Here is a 24971-nt window from a genome sequence, read left to right as displayed (position 1 = left end):
GAGGGGGGAATTAGTGTGTGTGAGACACCCACCCAGGGCACCCCACCCCTGTGCAGCCCAGCTGCATAGGGTCCCTTGCCAAAGGCCCAACTAGTGCAGCTGCCTGTTTCTCGCAGCAGCTAACCAGAAGGGCTCCCCAATCCGCAAGCGGGACACAGGAGCACAGCAGCACTCGCCCAGCTCACCACCAGCAACCCATCAGCCCCCAGTGACCACGACCCGTAGGGCAGCCTTGTTCCCGAGAGGGACTGCTGGTGGGGAGCCCAGCCTGTGTGTGCATTGGGGGCGGGGGGCTTCTCTCTTTCTCCCGACCCCACCGACTACCAATACTTTTTTGAAGGGGGAGGGAGAGGGAAATGACATCCAAAACAACAACTCCCCGCGCCCCCCTCAAATAATCGCCATTCCCTTTTCTTTCCTTCGGGGTCTGAGTGGGGGGAGGGTGATGACCCACACTGAATGGAAGCCCCCTCCCCGCACAGCAGCCTGGGGGGGCGGGAACGCACACTACAGGGGAGTGGGGTCGCCCTTCTTCGCCACCCCCCCCCCGCTGGGAACGAGCCACGCCCCCTCCCCTCCCCCATTCCACCCCCTCGGCCCGCGGGGTGAGAGGGCAGAAGGGGGGCGGGGCCGCCTTCCGCCTCACAGCCGCCGCTGGGCCCCCGCCCTCCCGGGCCCCCTACCTGCAGGAGGGCCCGGGATCTCCTCACACCCCCTCAGGGGCGCACCCCGGAGCAGCCCAGCGGCGGCGGCGGCGACGGCGCCTCCTCATCGCGGTGACAGCCGGGAGCCCCGCCCAGATCGGGCCCGCCCCACCTCTCGCGAGGGTTCGCCTCGCAGCCGCGGGCCCCGCCCACCTGCACCCCAAAGTCACGTGGAGGGAGGCGCGCTTGCTGGGCACGGAGAGAGAGGATAGGAAGAAGCGTCAGAAGGGCATACCACAGAGATGAAGCGCCCAGATGGGACCGGTAGCGACGATAGATGCCGCGCAGCGACGACCGCTCCCCGCTCCTCGATGCAGCTCGCCAGCCGCTCTGCAACGCGCGTGCGCCCTGCGCAGAAGTGAGGCCGGCGGGCGGAAGAGGCGACGTGTGCCGCGGCGGTGCTTCCTGTAATTCGCGCACGTTCGCACAATCACAGAATGATAGAGCGTTAAAGGGACCCCCGAGGGTCATCTAGCCCACCCCTGCACTTCACCGCACTAGAAACATTCGGTCGTGGCTGGTTTTAATTTTCTTTGTTGAACACTTTCGTTGTGTTTGCTACTCATTTTGTAACGATACAGTACAATCCTCGTAGGATTCTTGTGGGGATTAAGCGAGGAAGAGGAGAACCACGTATTATTCTACCTTGAGTTCCTCGGAGAATAGAAATAAACGAATAAATTTAGTAATATTTATCATTTCTGTCATACAGCTTTGCTTTTCATCCGTTGTTATAATTGTTCTCTCTGTTTTACATAAACTAAAAAATGAAACGGGGGGAAAAGCTTTATGAAGAAAATAAATATAATACTGTAGGCGCCTCCTGCTCATCCTTCAGTGTTTCTCCCCATACATTTGTAGCTCGATTCTGTCTGGAGTGGCAATATAGAAATGAAGAGGGAGAAGATTTGGGGAACACCCACATCATACATTTAAAGCACATGACTCCCCCCCCCAAAAAAAATATTATAATCCTGAGGACAGTAGTATGTTAAGATGGCTGAAAACCGTAGCTTCTGTGAGGGTAAAACTACAGTTCCCAGGTTTAGGGAGGGAGGAGTTGTGAGCTTTAAATGGTGCGGATCGGCCTCTGTATTTAAAGCAGGTGGGGAGGAGTGGGAGAAATAAAAGAGGGTAACCCCTGAGGTCCTGAAGTTGGAAGGGTTCATACGATAATAATACAGTAATAATAATTTTTATTTATACCCCGCCCTCCCCGGCCAACACCAGGCTTAAAGCGGCTAACATCAAATGTATAACACATTAATATATCACAATCAGATTGTCGCACTGGATATTTAGTAAAAGCTTAAGATTTCTCTTCACACTAGTGATTGGTTTCTAGTAAGACAGCATACTGTTGAAAGGATATACAGTGGTACCTCTGGTTGCGAACAGGATCCGTTCCGGAGGCCTGTTCGCAACATGAAAGGAACGCAACCCGTGTCTGCGCACACGCGGATTGCAATTCTCCACTTCTGTGCATGCACGTGATGTCATTTTGCGCGTCTGCGTGAGCAGTGAAACCCGGAAGTAACTCTTTCCGGTACTTCTGGGTCACCGCGGAACGCAACCTGAAAAAACGTAAGATAAAGCAAACGTAACAAGAGGTATGACAGTACGGGCAAGAAGCCCAGAATAAAATTTAAAATACTAACAGATGCAAAGGAAAGAGGTGGATTTGGCCTGCCAGACCTCAAACTTTATTATGAATCAGCAGCTTTTTGCTGGTTGAAAGAATGGCTGCTTCTTGAAAACACTGACATTTTGGATTTAGAAGGTTTTAACAATGTATTTGGATGGCATGCATATCTGTGGTACGATAAGGTCAAAGCACATAAAGCATTTAAAAACCACATCGTCAGGAAAGCATTGTTTAATGTTTGGATAAGATATAAGGATTTATTGGAAAATAAAACCCCAAGGTGGCTGTCACCGATGGAAGCGAAAGCTCTGAAAAAGCTCAATATGGAGGTCAAATGGCCGAAATATTGGGAAATTTTGGAACAAGATGGAGATAGATTGAAACTGCAGAGTTTTGAAAAACTAAAAAACAAAGTGCGAGACTGGCTTCATTATTATCAGATAATGGAGGCATACAATTTGGACAAGAAAATCGGCTTCCAGGTGGAAAAATCAAATTTAGAAACAGAATTGTTAGAACCCAAAACTAAAATTTTGTCAAAGATGTATAACTTGCTGTTGAAATGGAATACTCAGGATGAAACGGTGAAATCTGCTATGATTAAATGGGCACAAGACGTGGGACATAATATTATGTTTGCTGACTGGGAACAGTTGTGGACCACCGGTATGAAATTTACGGCATGTAATGCCTTAAGAGAAAATATTATGAAAATGATATACAGGTGGTACATAACCCCAGTCAAGCTTGCAAAAATCTATCATGTGCCTGATAATAAATGTTGGAAATGTAAAGAAACTGAAGGTACATTTTTTCACCTTTGGTGGACGTGCCCAAAGATTAAGGCTTTCTGGGAGATGATTTATAATGAACTAAAAAAGGTATTTAAATATACCTTCTTGAAGAAACCAGAGACCTTTCTCCTGGGCATAGTCGGCCAATCGGTGTTAAAAAAGGACAGAACTTTCTTTATGTATGCTACAACAGCAGCAAGACTACTCATTGCAAAGCACTGGAAGACACAAGACTTACCCACACTGGAGGAATGGCAGATGAAATTGATGGACTATATGGAATTGGCGGAAATGACTGGCAGAATCCGTGACCAGGGAGAAGAGTCGGTGGAAGAGGATTGGAAGAAATTTAAAGACTATTTACAGAAATATTGCAAAATTAATGAATGTTAGAATGATGGTGGATTGAAGTTAAGTGGTTTCTAGCTGTATATGTACAAAAGAATATGGAAAAATGGGTTTTTAATATGTAAAAATCTAATGTTATAATATATCAAGATTAAAGATTAGGATTAAAAAGGAGGGAAAGGAATTGTTGGATTAACAAATTGAATTGGAGTACAAAAGAGGGAGGTATGAGGAGGTCCGGGAAACAAGTAAATGTAAAAGAAGTGATGAAAAGATGGAATTGTTTTTAACTGTTTTTTTTCTTTTTTCTACTTTGTATTTTTCCTTTTTATTGTTAATTTTTTTTAGTAATGTGATTTCTTTTCTTTTGAAACTGTAATAAATATTTTTTTTAAAAAAAGACAGTACATCGAGAGCTACTTGGGTGTTTTGTAGGATCAAGTCCCTACTTTCACTTTTGTTATTTTTGCTATTAGTAGTCTCTCGGTTCTCAGATCTAGACCGGTTACACCCCTGTGCACAGTGGTCTTGGGGGAGTGCAACACTACGTCAGTCTCTTTAGTATTGAGGCAGCTATTTCTGGCCACCAAAAGCACCAACTAAGCCAGGAGTGACGTTACCTTTTCTAGTTTGGTGTTAATTTCCTCCACTGCTCTTGCAGTCAGCAGAGTCCGCGAGTATTCCTGCATAGAGTGGTGCCCTCTCGGGTAATAGTTCAAAAGATGGTTCATGGGCGCTCATCTCAGCGTTCTCCCCTCGGTGGTCTCCACCCATTAAAGCGTCCCCACCTATCTAGGAATGAACTCTGTTTGATGTGGTAGGTGCTGGATTCTGGGCTCTTACAAAATCATCCAGTTAACTCTGCTTGCACTTCTGCTATGGGCTCACTTGTGGAGATGAAGCCAATGGCTTCTTTTTCTTAGACATTTTCACAGAGATGCAGCTGCTACTACTTTCAGCTGTAAATCAGGAAACTCGGAATCCTTCCAGATTTAGGGCGTTTGATCTCCTCTCCTGCTGATAAGTAGTTGGTAGATTGAGTCGAGCTGGAGCTAATTAAGGCTTTCTCTGGGATGTTGCCTAAAACTTTTAGCTTGAACTTTGTGATTAAAATAATTAAGAAAAAGATACCGAGCGATAAAATACTAGAATACTAGTAAAAGCTAATAAAATGCTGATAAAACTAATAAAACCTCCTTTGGGGAGGTTCTCAGGCAGGGTGGAAGGAGAAAGAACTTGCCCATGCGAAGACCACCTGGTGGAAACCCTTACACATATCGTTCTCAATTGTAAACTATATGCTGATCTCCGCCAGCATTTTCTAGATCAACTCTGTATCCCCAAATGGAAACCAGAGTCGAAGGTTTTTTAAAAATTGTCTTCTTGGGGACCTGAATGGATTTGGATACAGCATTATGTGAATAGGAAGAAAAAATATAATTAAAAGGAGCATAACTGTTCACTAAGTGCTGTTGAAAATTAATTTATGGTGCTCATACATTTATAAGAAGCAAAATTTTAACACAACACTCATGGCGATTCTTAAGTAAAACTGGGATTTGCTTCTTAACAAGTGCATTTAGGGTTTCAGCTGTAAACTCCCAAGTCTTTTTTTCTTAAGAAATTGGTGGGTTGAAAGGGCAATATTTATTGAAATGTGAAGCACAACTTTAAAAAGCAACATCAAGGAACTTCTAACTAGTTAAGGAAACTGGTTTGATTTGCGCAAAAAGGCCTCTCCTCTCTGTGCAGAACTGTGTGCGTTCCAGAAGAGTTCAGCATGGTTTGCAGTCCTTTCAGTTCATTCAAGAGCATCAGAAATATGTCCTTCAGCTGTGGGAAAACTTTATTTTCACTACAAGTCATTTGGAGGGGGATTGGAGGGGGATTGGAAATGCAAGTCAGCTGGCAAGTCAACCAAGAAAACAGGATATCAAAGCTGCCATTCCCATAATTATGCCCTGAAGACAAAGCAGGCAATGAGTGACAACTTGTAAAAATTAGCTCTTAACACAACACTTTTACAGTGGGCTGGAGAGAGGAAGATAAGCCTTTAAACAGGCAGTAGGACATCACTCAAATACAGACTTTTCTGTTAAGCTAGAGCTTGTAGCTTATTATTAGCATACCAAAAAACTGACATCCAAATTTACAAAAAGCCAAAACCAGCAGATCACATAACACAGAAAGCCTAGGTCAGTTTAAGACTGTGAACACACATTATGGGCTGCAGGTGGCGCTGTGGGTTAAATCACAGAGCCTAGGGCTTGTCGATCAGAAGTTTTGGCGGTTCGAATCCCCATGTGCTCCGTCCCTGCTCCGTTGCTCGGTCCCTGCTCCTGCCAACCTAGCAGTTCGCCGGCTCCCTCAGCCAGTAAAGCGAGATGAGCACCGCAACCCCAGAGTTGGCCACGACTGGACCTAATGGTCAGGGGTCCCTTTACCTTTACACACATTTTATTTTGCATTTCCAGTGTGCTCCCACTGCTGGTTTGGGAAGCAGTGCGTCGTTCTATTTCTTACAAAGTCCTGTGTTTTGATGCATTTCCCCACAAAGCAGCTTCAACCCAAATTGAGAAAAAATAACAACTTGTATACGTGATAAGCTGGTAATGTCTACACAGCCTCTGTTACTGTATAAACTGTGTGTATACTATATTTTTTCAGGATAGATGGAGCTGACTAGAAACAAAGGTTGTGGCAAACTTTTACAACAACGGGGGGAAAGGACATGGCACTTAATAATGCCAAAATTGGCAAGGTGCTACATGACATGATCAAGGGCAGTGCCTCTGCAAAGCACATCCATCGTCCAACTTGACCAGTAACAGCAGCCATTGCATCAGATTCCTGTTGGATAAAGCATCGAGGACCCCACAGCAAAGCTATGCACCATACAAAAGCAGAACCTGACTCAAAATTGCACCAGATTGGCTGGAAACGGGGCATTGTTAGATAATGCACCATAGCGCAAAAACGTGGTTTCAAACCATGGATCCTCATGGATCCTCAGGGTTTTTGCATTGGCCCACCTCTAACTCACTGTCGAATCACACATCATGGCCATAGGCACAGCCTGCACACACAATAAACACGGATCCACAGCTTCCTGGCAACACTGTGGGCGAAAAACATGGTTTCGAAGCACGCATCCTCATGGATCCTCTGGGTTCTGGCATTGGGCCACCCCAAACTAACGATCAAACCACACGTCGTGTCCATGGGCACAGCCTGCACCAAAAAAAACACACGGATTCACGACTTCCTGGCAACTGTACTGCACTTAAAAGACTCAGTGCATAGACCTCTCACACCAAGCTGCCTCTCATAAAATTAAGATTGTGGGTGACTTGGGTCCCACCAGCACTATGCTTTGCAGCATACTCAAGCACCCTGTGAGGAGGGCAAAATTTATGTTCTAGGAAGTCAGACCATGGGTTCATGCTGCTCAATACTGTCTACAATGACTGGCAGCAGCTGTAAAGGATTTCAGGCAGCAAGTGTCTCTCAGCTCTCCCGGAAGATGCCATCGGGGACAGAACCTGGGACCTTCTGCATGCAGCCCACTGTACTTCCCCTAAAATGGGGGGGGGGGTGTTTCCCTCCACACCCAACCCAGAATCACCATTTAACAACATCCTCACTGGCTGCAAACACCAGGTGCTACCAACATGCGATAGCTCGCCAGGTCTAGGGGGAAGAGAGAAAACTTAAGTTGTAGATACCTTCTTTTTTATGACACAACATACAAAGGTAAGCCAGAGTAACAAATGGTCTAAAGAAACAACAGTGCCATAAATTTCTGGTCTTTTTCACCACCATCCTTAAATACCAGATCTCTGAGGCCTATTTTCATCAAATAATTAAACAGCACTTAGGAAATTCACAAGAAAATGAATACACCATATAGAGATAAACTAACCTGTTCACTGAGCGGAACATGCCGGCACCAACACACGCCAAACCAGTCCACATGTTTCAGCCAGAAGGAGCAGAGCAAAATCTTCAGCTGAAACTGATCTGGTTATAATCACACTCTGAAGCCTTGGGAGCCTGATTGGTCCTCCTGACTGCCACTGGCCTCCCCCAGTTAAAAGTTCTAGCTTCTAAGGCAAACATTAAGCTGTAACCTTCTTTTAAGAAACAACAAAAGATAAAGCGTGAAAGTGGTATCTCTGCTCCATGCAAGCACAAAATCCAACAGCATTCGTTGCAGCTGCACAGTTTTCCTGCCATGAGAGAAATCAGTAACAACCCATTAACTATTTAATTCACAGTTGCCTCCACTAAAACACCAGCGGTCCAAGACTTAATTTTTCTTTCAAGATTTAGGCTCAAGTCGTCTTGCAAAAAGTACTACTACTAGTAATAATAATAGCAATAGTAATTAATAATAATAATAATAACATCATAATCACCACCAGCAACCGAAAAAACTAAGTGCTGTGCAAAAGTAAAATAAGTCTCCTAAAGTTATTTTATTCACCCCACACATCTGTTCATCTGTTGACAACTCACCCCCTACCACCAGAAAGGGATGGGGGGGGGGAGATTAATTTTGTTCCATTTCCTGTTTGTGTATAGGATGTTCTCATCTCGGATGGGCAACTGGTTCTCCAACAAGCCTCCATGAACATCACCAGCGGAAATGATGTGCTACATCTAAACACCCATCTTGTAGGGTTGAGATCCAAAAGAGAGGTTGACCTCTATACTTGCAAAGGAGCTGACCTAACTGCACACTAGAGATGTAGTATTACAGTATTTTAATATATACTTTTTAGAAGCCGCCCAGAGTGGCTGGGGAAGCCCAGCCAGATGGGCAGGGTATAAATATTAAATTATTATTATTATAGAGATGGAGAACTCCCTTGGCTCAGTGGGCCAGATCTTTACCTCCCCCCACTTCACGGGCCAACTGTGCATTTTGATGGCTGCTGACAGATGGTTGGGTGGTTGGGTGGTCCCACTTATGTCAACATTTCCCTGTGGTGTGGTCTACTTTGCAAAGCAGCACCTAGCAGAATTGTACCAGGCGCTCCCACCCATCCACTGATGTCAACCAGTGACTTTGGCAGATGGGCAAGTGGGCGTGGTCTGTAGGAAACAGCCTGCAGGGTGACGTGGAAAACCCCTCACCTGGTGGGCTAGGGGTTTCCCAAACCTGCTCTACAAACCCTCTCCCCCTCCCACTAGTCATAGTCTATTCTGACTTCCGTAATGGAGTCAAAGGTGGCTTTGTCCATGCTGCTCCTCCCATGTACAGACGTCAGGTGCTTCTTGAGGGCAGACTTGTGCTTGAAGTCCATGTCACAGCAGTGGCACTTGTAGGGCCGGTCCCCGCTGTGGATGTTCAGGTGGTCCTGGAGGGTGCTTTTGGCTGTAAACGTCTTCAAGCAGACCATGCACTGGAAGGGACGGATGCCCATGTGTCCACGGATGTGCCGGTTCAGGTTCTTCTTCTGCGTGAATGTCTTCCCGCACTGCAGGCACAGGAACAGCTTGTGCATCTTCAGGTGGCGGAGGTAGTTCTCCAGGTGGAGAAATCCCCTGGGGCACTTGGGGCACTGGTGCCGCCACGAGTAAGCAGAGTCCCCTGGGCTCTGGAACCCACCTGTGGCCGTTCTGTTGGCTCCTTCTGGATTCTCCCCGCCAAAGTCTTGGAACTGATCCCTGGGCACTTCTGTGACCCTGCTCTCCACCGTTGAATTGATCAAAGAGTGCTGAGTCTCGGGGAAGTACAAGTTTGATTTGGAGGAGGTGCACGGCTGTGGAAACTGCTCACCTTCCACATCAGGAGCGCTGATGGAATCCATTCGGATAATGCAGATTTTGTTGTCCTTATACCCTATCTTGACCGTTGATATCTCAGGGCTTTTAACGCTCTTTGTTTCTGATAGCAAGCTCTGCTGAAGGTCCCCCTTTTCCGGTTTTATATGCTCCTCTGAATTCACAGGGCTGTCTTCAGAAATCTCAATGATTTCACAGTCTTTTTCAGGGCAGCCACCGCTGCATCCCAGTTCTGTCTCGGAGGAGTGGCACTTCTCAGGGCTGGCCCGGCTGCCCTCCACGGCCGCGTCAATCTCCAGGTACCTGGACAGTGCCTCCGTGCACTTTTCCACAATGTGCACCATCTGCAGGTAACTTGCAGCCGTTAGGTACTTGAGAAGCTCCTTCTTCTTCACCTCCAGAGCCCCCGTGTAGCAGGAGAGGAGCAGCTTCCGGCCCACCTCGGCACTCTGCAAGATGGTGATCCGCACCTGCTTGGACTGGGTGAGCAGGAACTGGTCCCGCATGAACGTGGAGCAAGCGGCGAAGATGACTTTGTGCCCTTGGAACTCAGTGTCGTTGATGTAGATGGAGACATCGCAAAATAGGTTCTGCTGTCTCAGCAGGTTCATCTTCTGCAGCATGGCGCCCCCCTGCTGCTCAAACTGGAAGTGCAGCACATCCGAGTCGGCCGCCATAGTGGTGATTCTGTTTGGGGAAGTGGGATGGTGGAAACAGAAAAAAGAAAGGTGCATTGCATACAAAGCTCAGCAGGTTGTTGTTAATAATAATAATAATAATAATAATAATAATAATAATTTATTATTTATACCCCGCCCATCTGGCTGGTCTTCCCCAGCCACTCTGGGCGGCTTCCAGCAAAATATTAAAATACCGTAATACATCAAACATTAAAAGCTTCCCTAAACAGGGCTGCCCTCAGATGTCTTCTAAAAGTCTGGTAGTTGTTTTTCTCTTTGACATCTGGTGGGAGGGCGTTCTACAGGGCGGGTGCCACTACCGAGAAGGCCCTCTGCTTGGTTTCCTGCAACTTGGCTTCTTGCAGCGAGGGAATCGCCAGAAGGCCCATGGCGCTGGACCTCAGTGTCCGGGCACAATGACGGGGGTGGAGACGCTTATTTGAATATCCTCCAGTGCACTCCAATGACAATGGCCTAGTTTAGTGGGTCCTACAATATTTGTGACCCGAGGCAGCTGCCTCACTCTACCCCATAGTGGAATCCTGCCAGGAAGCTGAAGGGTGAAAGATTCATGACAAACAAAACAAGCAACATCTTCACACAATGCAGAGTTAAAATTATGGAATTCCCTGCTGCTAGATGTCCTGGCGAAGGATGTGGGTGGCGCTGTGGGTTAAACCACAGAGCCTAGGACTTGCTGATCAGAAGGTCGGCGGTTCGAATCCCCACGACGGGGTGAGCTCCCGTTGCTCGGTCCCTGCTCCTGCCAACCTAGCAGTTCAAAAGCACGTCAAAGTGCAAGTAGATAAATAGGTACCGCTCTGGCGGAAAGGCAAACGGCGTTTCCGTGCGCTGCTCTGGTTCACCAGAAGCGGCTTAGTCATGCTGGCCACATGACCCGGAAGCTGTATGCCGGCTCCCTCGGCCAATAAAGCGAGATGAGCGTCGCAACCACAGAGTCGGCCGCAACTAGACCTAATGGTCAGGGGTACCTTTACCTTTAGATGTGTTGGCAGCCACTTGTTTGCTACTGGGCCATGTTAATGGTGTTGGTACTAACATATAAGTTCCTATGCAGCTCAGGACCAGGTTCCTTGAGAAACAACCTTGTCCCTCTGTCCACCCAGTAGATCACTGCAGATTGCAGGAGAGCTTCTCCTGTAAGGTCCGAAGACCTCAGAAGCTCACTCCATAGGAATTTGGAGCAGGGCTTTTAGCGCGGCTTCCCCTGTCCTGTGGAAGCGTATTCCTGTTGAGATACAATCAATAACCCACTATGTGCCCATTCCAGAAACAGTCAAAGACATTTTTATTTAGACATGCTTTAGTGGCTGGATAAATGGGTCTTTATCCCAAGTGCCCACCGATTGCAGCGGTTCTCAACATGTGGGTCCCCACATGTTGTTGGACTACAACTCCTATCATCCCTGAGCTCTGGCCTTGCTAGCTAGGGGTGATGAGAGTTGTAGTTCAACAACAACTGGGGACCCACAGGTTGAGAAAGGCTGCTGTAGGGTTTTAGTCTTGTTTTAAATGTATTTGCTGCTTTTGTGCTTTTGACTTTTTAAAATTTGTGTGTGTGTGTAAAGATCTTTGGAACAGTAGTTTAGAATGTGGTTAATTAATTCTAATACTATTTAGAAGGCTTTAAAAGAATGGTGGCTGACTCTCATCCCAGGGGCTTAGTAAGGCCTCCAAGTGAACGTTTCTAGCAGCAAAAACTCACCAATTTTGGGAGTGGCAGCAAAAAGAGAAATACAGTAGAAACAGTGCTGGTAGTGGAAAGAGGAAAGGGGTGTGTGTGTGACAGACAGTGTAGAGTGTACACACCCACCACTGGCATAAGGTCTCACGGGGGTTGGCCAATGGTGGATGCAGCCTTCAAGCCAAAAAAAAAGGCTCTCATTGGCTACTAGTCATGATGTGAGAAACGAGTGGCACTGTGGTCTAAACCACTAAGCCTCTTGGGCTTGCCGATCAGAAGGTCAGCGGTTCGAATTCGCATGATGGGGTGAGCTAGCAGTTTCAAAGCATACCAGTGGAAGTAGATAAATAGGTACTGCTGCGGTGGGAAGGTAAACGGCGTTTCCGTGCGCTCTGGCTTCCGCCATGGTGTCGCATTGCATCAGAAGCGGTTTAGTCTTGCTGGCCACATGACCCGGAAAGCTGTCTGTGGACAAACGCCGGCTCCCTTGGCCTGAAGCAAAATGAACGCCGCACCCCGTAGTCGCCTTTGACTGGACTTAACTGTCCAGGGGTCCTTTACCTTTATTTATTTTTTACTAGTCATGATGGCTATGCACTGCCTTTAGGATCAGAGGCAACGTACCCTGGGATACCAGTCACTGAGGGTGGTCAAGAGCAGGAGAGGTCTGTTGTGTTCATGCCCTGCTGTGGGCTCAGGAAATAGGATACAGAACTAGACAGAACCCAATTGGGGCTCTTCTTATTTTATTAAATGACAAGCAGTCCTGTGGCACCCTAAAGACTAACGCATTCATAAGCTTTCATAGACTACAGTCCACATGAAAAATCTGTGAGACGCATGGATTGCCCACTGCAAATAAGGCTAAACCTTTTGCCTCCTGCCTTTGCAACTGTTTCCAGAGGGATATACACAACTATCTCTTGCAGAAGAATGCACAAAAGAGTACTTTGCAAAATAGCAAAATTCTAGTTGTTTTGGCTACATGTCTCTTGATTGTAAAGAAAATAAAATAAAACCCTCAATGCACTTTACAAAGAGGGCAGAGGAATGAGATATAAGGGAAAACCGTGAAACAGCTCTTTTATACATTTTAGACATTTAGTCTCATCAAAAGACAAACTCAGCAGTTCCAGAGTGTATTTGCTGCCACACTAAAAGATTTCAAATCTGGAATGGGTAATGTACAGTATTGCACTTTTAATAGCACCAGTTCTGCAGATTTAAGCATTCAGTTGGGGATGTATAGCGTAATAGATATATAAGATTATATATATAAGATATATATCCCTCGTACCTACGGGACCGCTTCTCCTGGTATGCCCCACGGAGGACCTTAAGGTCCATAAACAGCAACACCCTAGGGGTCCCAGGCCCTAAGGAAGTCAGATTAGCCTCAACCAGAGCCAGGGCCTTTTCAACACTGGCCCCAGCCTGGTGGAGCGCTCTGTCTCATGAGACCAGGGCCCTGCGGGATCTGATTTCTTTCTGCAGGGCCTGTAAGACAGAGTTGTTCTGCCTGGCCTTTGGCTTGGAGTCAATTGGATTCCCTCCCCCTCTTTCATTTTTCCTTTCTCCTCCTGTGACGAGGCTGCATTTTAATGTTTTAATGTTGTATTTTAATCCTGTTTTTAAGTTGTATTCATTCAACTTTTTATTATTATTGGTTGTTAGCCACCCTGAGCCCGGCCTTGGCTGGGGAGGGCGGGGTATAAATAAAATTTACTACTACTACTACTACTACTACTACTACTACTACTATTAAAGCAATCTCACAGGTAAACTGGTCCCAAACTGTAAAAGGGCATTATATACTAGCAGTATATTAGTATACATTGACCTTGTCCCTGCGTTATTCAAGAAAACAGGAATATCAGCCAATAGAGACGGAGTCCTCTGATGCTTTTCATCACTCCAGGTTCCCTCCCTTTGTGCCCCCCCCCAACTGATCCATCCCAAGTGCTGGTCTTTGGGATTAGTCACCATGTTTTGATTTAACCAACATCAAAGGGAAGCACGGTTCATTTACTCCCCCACTCCTCTAAGCAGGTGTTTTTGTGTGTTTGTGTGTGTGTGTGTGTGTGTGTGTGTGTGCACGCGCGCATGCTGGAGGTGTAAATGACTATCAGACTTTGAAAGGCTGGTATAACTGGACCAAGTTCATCAATTCTGTCTAATTAATTAAACTATATAGTTTTAGTTGACATTCCGATAAATGCACAATTCATTGTGACTGTTTTGAACTTTGCTGTGCTACTATCTTCCTTAGTGGGTCATGCAAATAGCTTTCCATAGGGTTGGATAGGGGGCAGTGGGGGTGAGTTCACGAAACTAGGGGTGGTGGAGAAGCAGATGGAACCACTGGCTTAGCAACGGTGCAGCAATATTTAGGGACGCTTTTAATGTTTGATGTATTACTGTATTTTAATATTTGGTTGGAAGCTGCCCAGAGTGGCTGGGGAAGCCCAGCCAGATGGGCGGGGTATAAATAATAAATTATCATCATCATCATCATCATCATCATTATATGTGCTTCAGCAGGTGCAGCTTATTTTGCCAGGATGGGGAAGAGGAAAACAAAACAAAACAGCATCAGCATCAGCAACCCTTTAAAAATTCCCTCTTCTGCACAACAGCCCTGCTCTCTGCCGTCCGGCCTGAGAGAGGCCAGGCCAACATTTCCTTCAGCGATGGAAATGCAAGCTTATCCCAGGAACTCCTTCAGGTGGGACAGCTCCCCGCTTCCTTCCAGGCATCCCTTTAAAGCCCTGGGACCTGTCAGCTGAGGCTGCCTTGCGCTCTCTGCCACCTCCCCTCCCCCACACGCAACACCCCCAATTCCCTGCTCCTTGCTCACCGGTTGCTGCAGTCAGGGGTGTGGAAGAGGTCCAGACGGAATGCTTCCCAGGCAAGGGTGCAGATGGCTCAGGCGAAGGAATAAACTTCCGGCAGTCCCTCGGAGCATCACCTCTTCTCTCACTCTAACCCGGAAAAACATCAGCAGACCCATAGCCTCCCAAAATGCATGCACCTTGTTCCTGATTGGCTGCTCCTGCAACTTTTTCAACCAGCAGGGAGGAAAGAGGTAACAAAAGGCACACACACACACACACACACACACACACACCATCCCAGAGGGCATCTGCTGACGGCAGCTCTGGATATGTAATTTTTGGCAAGCAGCGCAGAGGCTCTTTCCAATAATATAGTTCCTTCCATTTTCTTATGAATTTCTATCCCTTTTCATATATTTGTATCCCATTCCACTGTGAATATATGGGACGTGGGTGGCGCTGTGGGTTAAACCACAGAGCCTAGGACTTGCCGATCGGAAGGTCGGTGGTTCGAATCCCCACGACGAGGTGAGCTCCCGTTGCTCGGTTCCTGCTCCTGCCAACCTAGCCGTTTGAAAGTACGTCAAAGTCCAAGTAGATCAATAGGTACCACTCCGGTGGGAAGGTGAACGGCGTTTCCGTGCGCTGCTCTGGTTCGCCAGAAGCGGCTTAGTCATGCTGGCCACATGACCCTGAAGTTGTATGCCGGCTCCCTCGGCCAGTAAAGCGAGATGAGCGCCGCAACCCCAGAGTCATCCACGACTGGACCTAATGGTCAGGGGTCCCTTTACCTTTTACTCCTGTGAATGGAACTTAAATGCACCCCCCTCACCCCAAATATATGCTTACCAGTATCCAGACAGCTGCCAGTGTATTCACTATCATTTTATTGTATGTGTTCGGTTCTGTATCATTTAATCTATCTGCCTCCATGGACAGAGGCAGCAATGCTTGAAAATACCAGTTGTTTCGTGGGAACCGGGGGCAGGGAGAAGACCCTTCGAGGCTTCGCACAAGCATCTGGGTAGCCACTGTTAAGAACAGGGTGCTGGGCTTAGTGGTTTCTCTTTGGCCTGACCCCGCAGAGGTCTTTTTATGTTCCATAGTATAACTGAGGGATTCATGCTTTATTTTATTTATCTATTTCATTAATAAACTACCTAACACTTAAGAAAATATATATATCTAAGTAGCATACTCAGAGTGGCTTTCCACAATTTAACTAATAACACCACAATATAAAAACTGGAAAGCTCACTGGAAGCACAGATCGTGAAGCTGAGGCTCCAAGACTTTGGCCACCTCATGAGAAGACTCCCTGGAAAAGACCCTGATGTTGGGAAAGATAGAGGGGACAAGGGGAAGGGGACGACAGAGGACTGATTGTAGTCCCAATAATCTTCCCCCAAAATACTGTTACAGGTTTGGGGGTCAATCTGGATGATACCTGGGGAGTCCCTTGCAGGCCTGTGATCCTGAATCCATGAGGTTTGCAATCTAGTAGTATGCAAAGCAAGTTTATTCGTATGATAAGGGCCTTGGTTGACCAACTAAGTCCTGTTATTCACCATATCCAAAGAGGTTGCTCTGCTGCCAAAGACCAATGGCTCTGCCATTTCCACCTCATTTGCCTGGATGCTTTGGGGTTGCACTTAATGATACCAAGACAACACTGCTTCTGTTCTGAGAGAGCATCTTTCTAATCAGCAGGCCAGAATGGAAAATGACCTGAAGTTAAAATGTATACTTTTTTTTACTTTCCAACGATTCCAAGTACCAGTTTCTGGAACCCATAAGAGGGCGAGGTCTCTTGCGCTGCTCAGGTCCTGCTTGCAGGTTTGACCACTATGGTGACAGGATGCTGGACTAAATGGGCCCCCTTTGGCCTGATCCCGCAAGTTCTTCTTGACATCCCAGTGCCTTTGATGAGCTGTAAACTCTGGAGAGTCTTTCAGATCTCTTTCCTATAACCTGCTGACCTTTTTATTTATTTCTAAGACAGCTTTATTTTACATTTTGGACAGATGGCTGTGTTTGTGCATCTTTAGAGTCTGTCTAAGCTGCCTTGAACATCGATGCCTAAACAAAAGGCAAGGTATAACTTTCAGTGAATAAGTAAGACAGACAGATAGAAAGAAGATAAAATGGACGTATGGATGGTCTCCTCCCCTCCCCCTGCACTAGTGGTTAGCTATATTAGATTGAGAGGCTTGCACAATGGATAGAATACACCCCCCCAAAATTGCACTAGTATGGCATTTGCCGACCGGGTCCCCTCCACTCATTTCAGACTACAACTCCCATCTGTCTCAGGCCACACAGCTTTGCCTACATTGCCTCATTCATTTTTAGAACAGCCCCTTATGGTAGTCCAGTATTATCATTCCCATGTTAACAGGCTGGGATTGAGAGGGATTTGCCAAAATTCCACCTAGAGCGTGCAGTACATGGGGTTCAGAGTACTGTTTAGGGTGACTGGCTGCTTTGTGCATTAGTGCTGGCTGGAGGAGATACGTATTTTATAGCAGTAAATGGTTGTAGCGTTTGTGTGAATGGCAGGAGTGGTATTGTCAGTGGTTGCGGTAAGAGTGTGTTTTATGTAAACTTGTATCAGGCTGGCTGCCTAGCGTTTCCCCCCTTCATCTCTAAGTTATATAGACGCAGATAGTATGCATATTCTGTATGTTTGCATTTGGAGTAATCTTAAGGTAAATCACCTAAGCTTGTGATTAGTGTAATTTATGTATTTTGATTTTCCCTACTGTAAGGAAAGTGCTGTACTGGTGAATAACAAGCAATCTGTAAACGTACTGATTAAACAAATAAGGGTCACTTGGTGTGTTTGTGGCTAAGATGAGATTCAAGCAGGCAACCACAAAGGTCATTAACTTGCAAAGGAGCAACCAGGCTCCTGATAGTTGCTTTGCAGCCATGTATTTTTCTGTCCATTATCTCATGTCACCTATGTCATCAGCTGTGGGGCAGTAGTTTGTGGGTTGAGGTAAAATGGGCCAATTTAGGAGCCCAGCTGGGCTGACTTGGCCCATGGGCCAGAGGCTCCCCACTGCTGATTTAGCCACTCCCCCCCCCCAGCTCTCTTTTAATGAATAACATTCTGCTCGGAAACTCCCCCCCCCCCCACCTTGCAAAGCAGCTCACAATGATCACGGACTACATTTCACATTAGGAGGTGGTGCAGTTGTTTTATTTCGAAGCCACTGTGATGACTTGGCACACACAACGTTGAGTGGTCTTTTGGTCCTGCGTACAAGAGCACATTCACAGATCAAAAGCAGCCTATGTTCTCTCCAATAGGGGTATTTGCAAAGCTTTTACCCTATGCTAATTCACAAGGGGCCCAACCCACTCGCACTTGCTGACATGGAGAAAAGGAGGAGGGTTCGTGATGGTTGTGGCTCCACCCACATTTCATCAAGAGCCTCCCACCCCGCAGTGGAACTCCCATAAGCCCCAGTCAACATTGCCAAAGATCATGGATGAGGGGAGCTGTAGCCCAGGAACACTGGAGGGCTACAGACCCGCTGCCCTTGTGCTGGACACTTTAAGGAGGATCCAACTGCTAGCTGAAACAGGAGTCACCCCTTCCCCAAATTACTGCTTACAGTTCCCTCCTGTCTCACAACAGGGGAAGCAGGAGAGATGAGGAAGTGAGACAAAGACCCTGGTTTGCATGTAAAGCTGAAGAAAACTATGGCTAAGTGTATGAATGGGCGAGTACTCACAGCATAAACCGCCTCAAATGTTCCACCATCTTCCTGCTCTGCTGCTTCCTGCCAGAGCTAAACTCCAGGGTGGATACACTTGACAAACTGCGATCAATAAACTACGAACAAACTTTGGCTACAGCTCCTGGCTTGCTTGAAATCAGACACAGCAAACAGCCAATATTAGACCAGAATGCTAAGCCAAACATGGCAAAGCAGCAGCAGGGTTGGTGAGAAGTGAAGCTTGCGGGCTTTTGCTGTGAATACCTAGACACTCTCTCATTCACATTTAAGTCATAGCTTGGCTTAGTATTACAGTGGTACCTTGGGTTACAGATGCTTCAGGTTACAGACTCCGCTAACCCAGAAATAGTGCTTCAGGTTAAGAACTTTGCTTCAGGATGAGAACAGAAATCATGCTCCGGGGGTGCGGCAGCAGCAGGAGACCCCATTAGCTAAAGTGGTGCTTCAGGTTAAGAACAGTTTCAGGTTAAGAACGGACCTCCAGAACGAATTAAGTACTTAATCCGAGGTACCACTGTATGTGTGAACTTGGCCAAAGAGGATGGGAGAACAAACAAGGTGTGTGGGGGTGGCACGGGAGGGGGTCTCAGCTTGTGGCACTCTCCTGCTTCTCTTTTTACTTCTCATGGCACCAAGAATGAGTGGATGTGGCTCCTGTGGGCAGATGCCAGCAGAGGCCCCAGACGAGGAACAGCGCATGCACTCTTCCCCCTCCACACCTCCTGCCCCTGCTGGGAGAGCGCTTGAGCGCAAAGTGGGGGCAGGAGGTGCAGAAGCACTGGCCCACTGGTTGGGGCCTCCAGCAGTGGATGGGAGAGTGCTTGTGTGCTGGATGAAGAATGGGGAAGGTCATCTTCACGCTCCCTGCTATGCAGCTCCTGCCACCAGCAGGCTGCAGTGGGGATCTATGCGGGGAGGGGGCTGGTTTGTGCCCCCCAAACTGTGTGCCTGGGGCAACACCCCCTGCCCCCCCACCCCTGGATGCCAGTCCCCTCAGCATTATGCAAAATTGAATGCTATTCCTTCCAAGTCATGGCAGCACGTATCACCCTCCCTTACAGTTCAGCCTCACAACAGAAGTGAGAGAGACTCCCTCAAGAGAATCCCTGTTCTATTTCCTGCTTCCAGCTCTCAGGCCACAGTAGTCTGCCAAGAGAACGCTGCAGAGGGACAGTTAGCCCAGGGTGGGTCTGAAAAACCCAAGAGACTCCTATCTTGCTATACAGGCCTGACTGCAGGGTGACACTGATGCTGTAACTCACAATAATAAATATTTAACCATTATTTGACTGCTCTTCCCTCCTCAAAGGTGTAATCCCAAAAGTTAGCTTGGGAGGACTCAGGGTAACAATCTGCTAACCACCTTGGGTCCCTGCGCCTTAAGAGCTCTGATGTCTTGGAGGTGTGGTAGGGGCCCAGTTATGCCAACTCCACCCACCTCACCACCTGTAACAGGACATCTGAATTATCTCACAAGTGCCTACAGGATTCCAAGCAGCATCCACAATGCAGGGTGAGATACTGGCCCTGGCGCTTGCGGTCAATGTCATAGAAGGAAGGGCTTGAGGGTGAGATCAAGGACTGAGGAGGTAAAGGAAACAAAGAGACACTGCGGGTGAGGACAGGAATAGTCAGGTGTGGCAGAGGGAGGCTCCAGGAGGAAGCCTGGAAGCCATACAAAGCAGAAGAGGGGGAGCCTGGCTGGCTGCTGGACACAAAAACGGATGCCACTTCAGATGAGAGGAACAACATGAGAGAAAGGCCCAGAAGAAAACAAAGACAACTGGGGCATGCAAGTTTAGCCTTTCTAGTCTAAGCACATACTTTCCACAAAGGGTGGGTTGGGTTGTTGGGGACAGGAACTCAGTCTGGGCAGAGGCACAGAGGCGATTGCCATATTCTGTAGCAGCAGCCTTCACCCATTTTAAATCAGGAAAGCGACTTCACTCACAACAGTCAAACAAGTTTAGGGGTGAAAATGGTCAGCTAGAGGGTAAGAAGAACAGAAGGCAAGTATCAAATGTTAAACAATACAGTTTTAAAAAATCACAGATGGACTAACAAATATTAAGAGCTTATAATTATCCAGTGCTTTCTCCCCATAAGAACTCAAGATCCCCCCTCCCCCCCGCTGAAAAACATATCTATCACAGGGTATGTCTGTATTTACTCCTTCAGCCCACAAAGCGGTAACTGCTTCCTGGAGGTACAATTCAAGTACCCTTCAGAAAAAGGGGGCCATCCAGCGCTGCCTTACCTAAATATCAAAGGAGTCAGGCTTATGCCTCTGTTCTTTCCACGCTAAGGACAAAGACACTTGGAGTCACCAAACACATCAAACCACTCTAGGGCAGAAGACTTGCTACAATTTTCAGTTCAGCCCCCACAGCTCATCCAGCAGAGCCTATTAGGCCGACACCCAAGTCCAAAGCCCGAAGCAGCTCTTCACGGCTCTTCCTGCCCCAATGTTCATAGAGAGGTGCTCCATCACCCATTTCAATTCGCTCAGGCGCTTTCGCTCCGCAAACTGAGCACTGCCTGCGCCAGTTTCCCGGTGTCCAGCACCTGACTGGCCTCGGCCTGCTGGCAGCCTTTTGAGTCTGTGCCTGAGCTGCAGCTGAAGGAGTCAAAATCCACGGCAATGTCCTGGACATTCCTCTCATTGGCGTTGTCAAAGCTGTTCTTGCCATGGAGCTGCTTGAGGTGCTTCCTAAGGACGGGCTTGTGGGCGAAAACCATGTCACAGTAGTTGCATTTGTGGGGCTTGTCCCCACTGTGCAGGTTGAGATGGTCCTGTAAGGAGCACTTCTGCGAGAAGGTCTTCCCACAGATCTTGCACTGGAAGGGCTTGATGCCTGCATGCACCCGCATGTGCCGGTGCAAGTTGCCCTTCTGTGTGAAGGTCTTGCCGCACAGCAGGCACATGAAAAGCTTGTGCATCTTCAAGTGGTTGGCGTAGTTCTCCAGATGCCGGAAAACACGTGTGCACTTGGGGCACTGGTGGTGCCACTGAAGGCCTTTGTCCACCCCCCGGTTGCTGGTGCCAAACATGTCTTTGGAAGCCATGATGAGGCTGTCTCCCCCCATGTACGAGAGGGTGTAGTTGTGGAGTTGGCCTTGCTCCAGGTCACCAGCTCGGTTCTCCACCGTGGAATTGATGAGGGAGTGCTGAGGCTCTGATGAGTGGAGGCTGTTCTGCTGCTCTGAGGAAATAAACTGGTTCTGGTCCTTCTTGCTTCTGACCTCTGCAACCTCCCCAATGGACTCCACCTTCACAATCTGGATGTCGCTATCGTCCATGTCCAGGCTGTCTTCAGAGGGTTGGATGCATGGAGAGTCTGGAAGCAAGGAGTCATCTTCCTCCTCCTCCTCCTTACTCCCCAGCCTCGGACACTCGTTTGGCTCTGAAGAGTCAGTCTGCTGAGGCTGCTTCCCCTCCTCCTTGTTTTCAAGCTGATGTTTTGGCCGGATGAATTTCCACAGGGCCTGTGTGCAGCGCTCCACAATGTGGCTCATCTGAAGAAAACTAGCCGCCGTCAGGTAGTTCACCAACTCCATCTCGGGAAACTCCAGGACACCAGTGTAGCAGGACAGAAGGAGCTGCCTCCCAACCTCCGAACTCTGGAGGATGGAGATTTTCACTTCCTTGGAGTCATTCAGCAGGAACTGATCCCTTAGGAAAGGGGAGCCAGCAGCAAAGACTATTTTGTGGCCGTGAACCTCAAGGTTGTCTATGTGGACCGTGACATCACAAAACTTCTTCTCTTCCCTCAGCTTGTCCATTTTTTGCAGCATGGAGTCCCCATAGTTGTCGAACTGGAAGTGGAGGCTATCAGTTCTCATGGTCATGTTGACAAACCTGAAAGGGGCAAGTGGATGAATACTGTGAATGCCACAGAAAGAAATAGTTTCAAGACTGTACTAGTTTCTTCCCCTGTGGCTCTCGTAATGATCACATCATCACAATAATTACTGTTTTCTCAGTTTCCCTGCTTGTCCCAAACCCAATATTGCTGAAAGAAGTGACTGGACTGTGGAAATTAGCTGTTGGAAAGTACCTCAGAAATTAGGTTATTTGCAGTGCAACCCCGAATGCATTTACTCAGGAATAAGTCTTACTAAGTTCAGTGGAGCTTACCCTCAGATAAGCGTGCACAGGACTCCAGCCTTACAAACAAACAAAATGGAAAATAAACTTAATAACTGTGGGGGGTGGGGAGGTGTTTCTGAGCAATCAAAGCAGCAGAGATGCACCATCTCATCCTAAACCTACCAATGACATTAAGCACCGAGAAAGACAAAGGCATCAACCTCTTCACTGGAGGTTTTGAAAGGGAGGCTGGACAGCCACTTGTCAGGTATTCCTTAGCTGTGATTATTGCACTGCAGGGGGCTGGACTAAATGGCCCTAGATGACACAGCTGGTGTGGGATGGTGCTGAGGCCACAACTCAGACATAGAGTACTTGCTTTGCACACAGAAGGTACCAGCTGAACCCACTCCTGCCCAGAAAGATACACAGACGCCTTCTTGAAGGTCACCAGCTCCTCACGTGACTGTACTTTGGCTCTTTCAAATTCAACACTGAGAAGAAAGGATCACTACAGTACTCACTCACAAACATACGAAGAGCCTGCTGGATAAGGTCAGTGGTCCATCTAGTCCAGCAACCTGTTCTCACAGTGGCCAACCAGATACCAGTGGGAAACCAGGGAGCAGAACATGAGCCCAAGAACACTCTCCCCTCCCATGGTTTCCAGCAGCTAGTATTCAGAAGCATTATCGCCTCCAATCACGGAGGTGGAACAGAGCTATCCTGCTCAGCAGCCGTTGACTGTAGCTTATCTCCTCCATGAATTCAGCTAATTCTCTTTAAAAGCTATCCAAATTAGTGGCCATCACTGCCCTGGGGCAAAACACGAGCATAGGAAGAGCTTGCAGGATCAGGCTAGCGGCCAACTCAGTCCAGTCACCTGTCCTCACAGTAGGCAACCCCAAATGCCGCAAAGGGAAACCCGCAAGCAGGATCCGAGCACAAGGGCTGCAGTCTTCCCTCCTATTGTTCCAGTGTGTGGGGAGGTTATCTAGCGCAGCCTCCGTCCTCACAGCCCCCAACCAGATGCAACCCGATGCTTATTCTAGGAAGCCCAGAAGCAGCGCTGCTGCAGCGGCACAAGAGCAGCTCTCACGTCCACATCAAGCGCGCTGTCAAAACAACCACCACCCTCAAGTCCCACTCCGTGACCTCCACGTCCCCACTCCCTCCTTTTAGCCAAACTACGCCTCTCAACCTCCAGCTGCATTTACGGAGCGGCGGACCGCTGTCATGAATGCGGAGGGCGATGGTGGGCTGGGCTCCGCCTCGTAACGCCCCCCCACCCCCACCGGCAATCGGAGCGCTCCTGAGGTGGGACAACCTCCGCCAGGTCTAGTGGCCGCGAGTTCCACCAGCCAACGGCTGGGACGGGAGCAAGCGGGGAAGATCACCGGCCCCGCCACAGCCCCCCAGTCTCACCCCACCTCCTCTCCGCCTCCCCCAGGCGGCGCAGCCACGGGGCTGGCCCGAGGGGCGCGGGAAGGACCGCGCGGCCAGCGGAGCTCCTCCGCCACCTCCTCCTCCACCTCCTCCTCCTCCTCCGCCACCGGAAGCTTGAATCCCCGCAACGCCCCCCCCCGCAGCCCCACTTCCGGCGCCGCTTCTTTTCCGAGAGGAGAGGGATAGAAGGGTTGCTAAGGAAGAGGACGGGGGGGCGGGCCCGGAAGCCCTGGGAGCCGGAAGTGGCCGGGCGCCCGTCTTCCGGCCGAGCCCCGGTCACGTGACGGCGGAAGGCGGGGAAGGAGGCGGAGGCGGGGGGCGGGATCGAGGTTGCGAGGCGGCCCGACTGAGGCCCGGCGGTGGCGGCGGCGGCGGCTGCGCTGCTGCTGCTGCTCCTCCTCCTCTTCCCGCTGCCCGGGGAGGCAGACGGAGGCCTTCGAGAGGGTAAGCCGGGCGCCGCCCAGCCCGTACCTGAGCCGGGTTGTGGGGCGGGAGGGCGCTGGCCGCCCCTGAGAGGATCCGGGGCTGGGCCGGCCGGGGGGGCGGCGGCAGGGAGGGAGGGAGGGAGGGAGGGAGAAGCAGCCGCCGCCCTCGCCCTCGCCCGCCTCACCCCCGGGAGGGTCGGCGCTCCTCTGTGTGGAAACAGCGGTTGGCCGGGCGCTTAGCGCTCCCTGGTCTCGGGGATCGGGGGTGGGTGGGGCTGGGGGCCGGCTCTCCATTATTTATTATTATGGGTAGCTATGACATGTATGTACCGTCCTACATCCGTTAATCCCAGGGCGGCTCACAGCATGAAAATGAAAGGTTAAAGCACAAAATGCGTAACGACAAGAACAAAACAGACCAGTAAACCTACCCCCCCCCGCCCCAATTCCCACAAACCCCTTTCCAAGGATATATATAGGATGTCAGTAAGCTCAAGGCCTGCTTGAAGAAGGGTTGCCACCCGCCCCCCCCCCCCCCGCTCAGGTACGGTCCCTGATGCTGCCAGGGAGTTTATGGGAGAGCATCCCATAAACGGGGAGCCACCACAGAAAAGGACCGTTCTGGTGTTGCCACCACCTTCCGGACCTCTCACAGCGGAGGCACAAGAAGAAGGGCCTCAGGTGGCGATTGCAGGGTTTGGGTTGGTTCATTTGGCCCATGCATAACGCTTACAAACGTTTGTCATGTCACCCCTTGGTCA

General features: G+C 48.8%; 4 protein-coding genes and 1 long non-coding RNA gene across 14 annotated transcripts in view; 1 reads left to right on the top strand and 4 right to left on the bottom strand.

Annotated features, from left to right (window-relative positions):
• The window catches only part of RC3H2 (ring finger and CCCH-type domains 2), a 46090-nt gene extending 45282 nt beyond the window's left edge, over nt 1-808 (bottom strand). For 3 of the 4 annotated variants that reach the window (XM_080990819.1, XM_080990821.1, XM_080990822.1), the window contains exon 1: nt 684-808. The gene's annotated coding sequence lies outside the window, so the exon portion shown is untranslated. The remainder of the gene's footprint in view (nt 1-683) is intronic. The other variant, XM_080990820.1, reaches the window with a different exon arrangement.
• Nucleotides 809-5319: 4511 nt separating this feature from the next.
• ZBTB6 (zinc finger and BTB domain containing 6) lies at nt 5320-14754 on the bottom strand. Its single transcript, XM_080990200.1, has 2 exons — nt 14524-14754; nt 5320-9968 (listed from the first exon to the last, which is right to left on the bottom strand). Exon 2 carries the CDS (start codon nt 9956-9958, stop codon nt 8684-8686), a length of 1275 nt encoding a protein of 424 aa, XP_080846326.1. The 5' UTR covers nt 9959-9968; nt 14524-14754; the 3' UTR covers nt 5320-8683.
• LOC308468209 lies at nt 5320-15116 on the bottom strand. Its single transcript, XR_013981524.1, has 2 exons — nt 15065-15116; nt 5320-5838 (listed from the first exon to the last, which is right to left on the bottom strand). It is a non-coding gene; the product is annotated as an uncharacterized lncRNA (long non-coding RNA).
• Nucleotides 15117-17676: 2560 nt separating this feature from the next.
• Nucleotides 17677-23879, bottom strand: ZBTB26 (zinc finger and BTB domain containing 26). Of its 6 annotated transcripts, XR_013981723.1 has the most exons (3): nt 23770-23869; nt 20507-22108; nt 17677-17761 (listed from the first exon to the last, which is right to left on the bottom strand). XR_013981723.1 is itself a non-coding variant. In XM_080990956.1 (2 exons), exon 2 carries the CDS (start codon nt 22096-22098, stop codon nt 20755-20757), a length of 1344 nt encoding a protein of 447 aa, XP_080847082.1. In that variant the 5' UTR covers nt 22099-22108; nt 23765-23879; the 3' UTR covers nt 17677-20754. The 6 variants fall into 6 exon arrangements, 5 of the variants coding, with proteins under 5 accessions (XP_080847082.1, XP_080847078.1, XP_080847080.1 ...); XM_080990956.1 differs by having other exon boundaries at nt 17677-22108; nt 23765-23879; XM_080990952.1 differs by having other exon boundaries at nt 17677-22108.
• Nucleotides 23880-24069: 190 nt separating this feature from the next.
• The window catches only part of RABGAP1 (RAB GTPase activating protein 1), a 96126-nt gene continuing 95224 nt past the window's right edge, over nt 24070-24971 (top strand). The window contains exon 1 of one of the 2 annotated variants that reach the window (XM_080990851.1): nt 24070-24229. The gene's annotated coding sequence lies outside the window, so the exon portion shown is untranslated. The remainder of the gene's footprint in view (nt 24230-24971) is intronic. The other variant, XM_080990850.1, reaches the window with a different exon arrangement.

Source organism: Podarcis pityusensis (genome assembly GCF_964106645.2).
Source record: "Podarcis pityusensis genome assembly, chromosome: Z".
Taxonomy (NCBI): domain Eukaryota; kingdom Metazoa; phylum Chordata; class Lepidosauria; order Squamata; family Lacertidae; genus Podarcis; species Podarcis pityusensis.
Note: the sequence above shows the minus strand (reverse complement) of the source record. Positions and strands in the feature narration are given on the sequence as shown.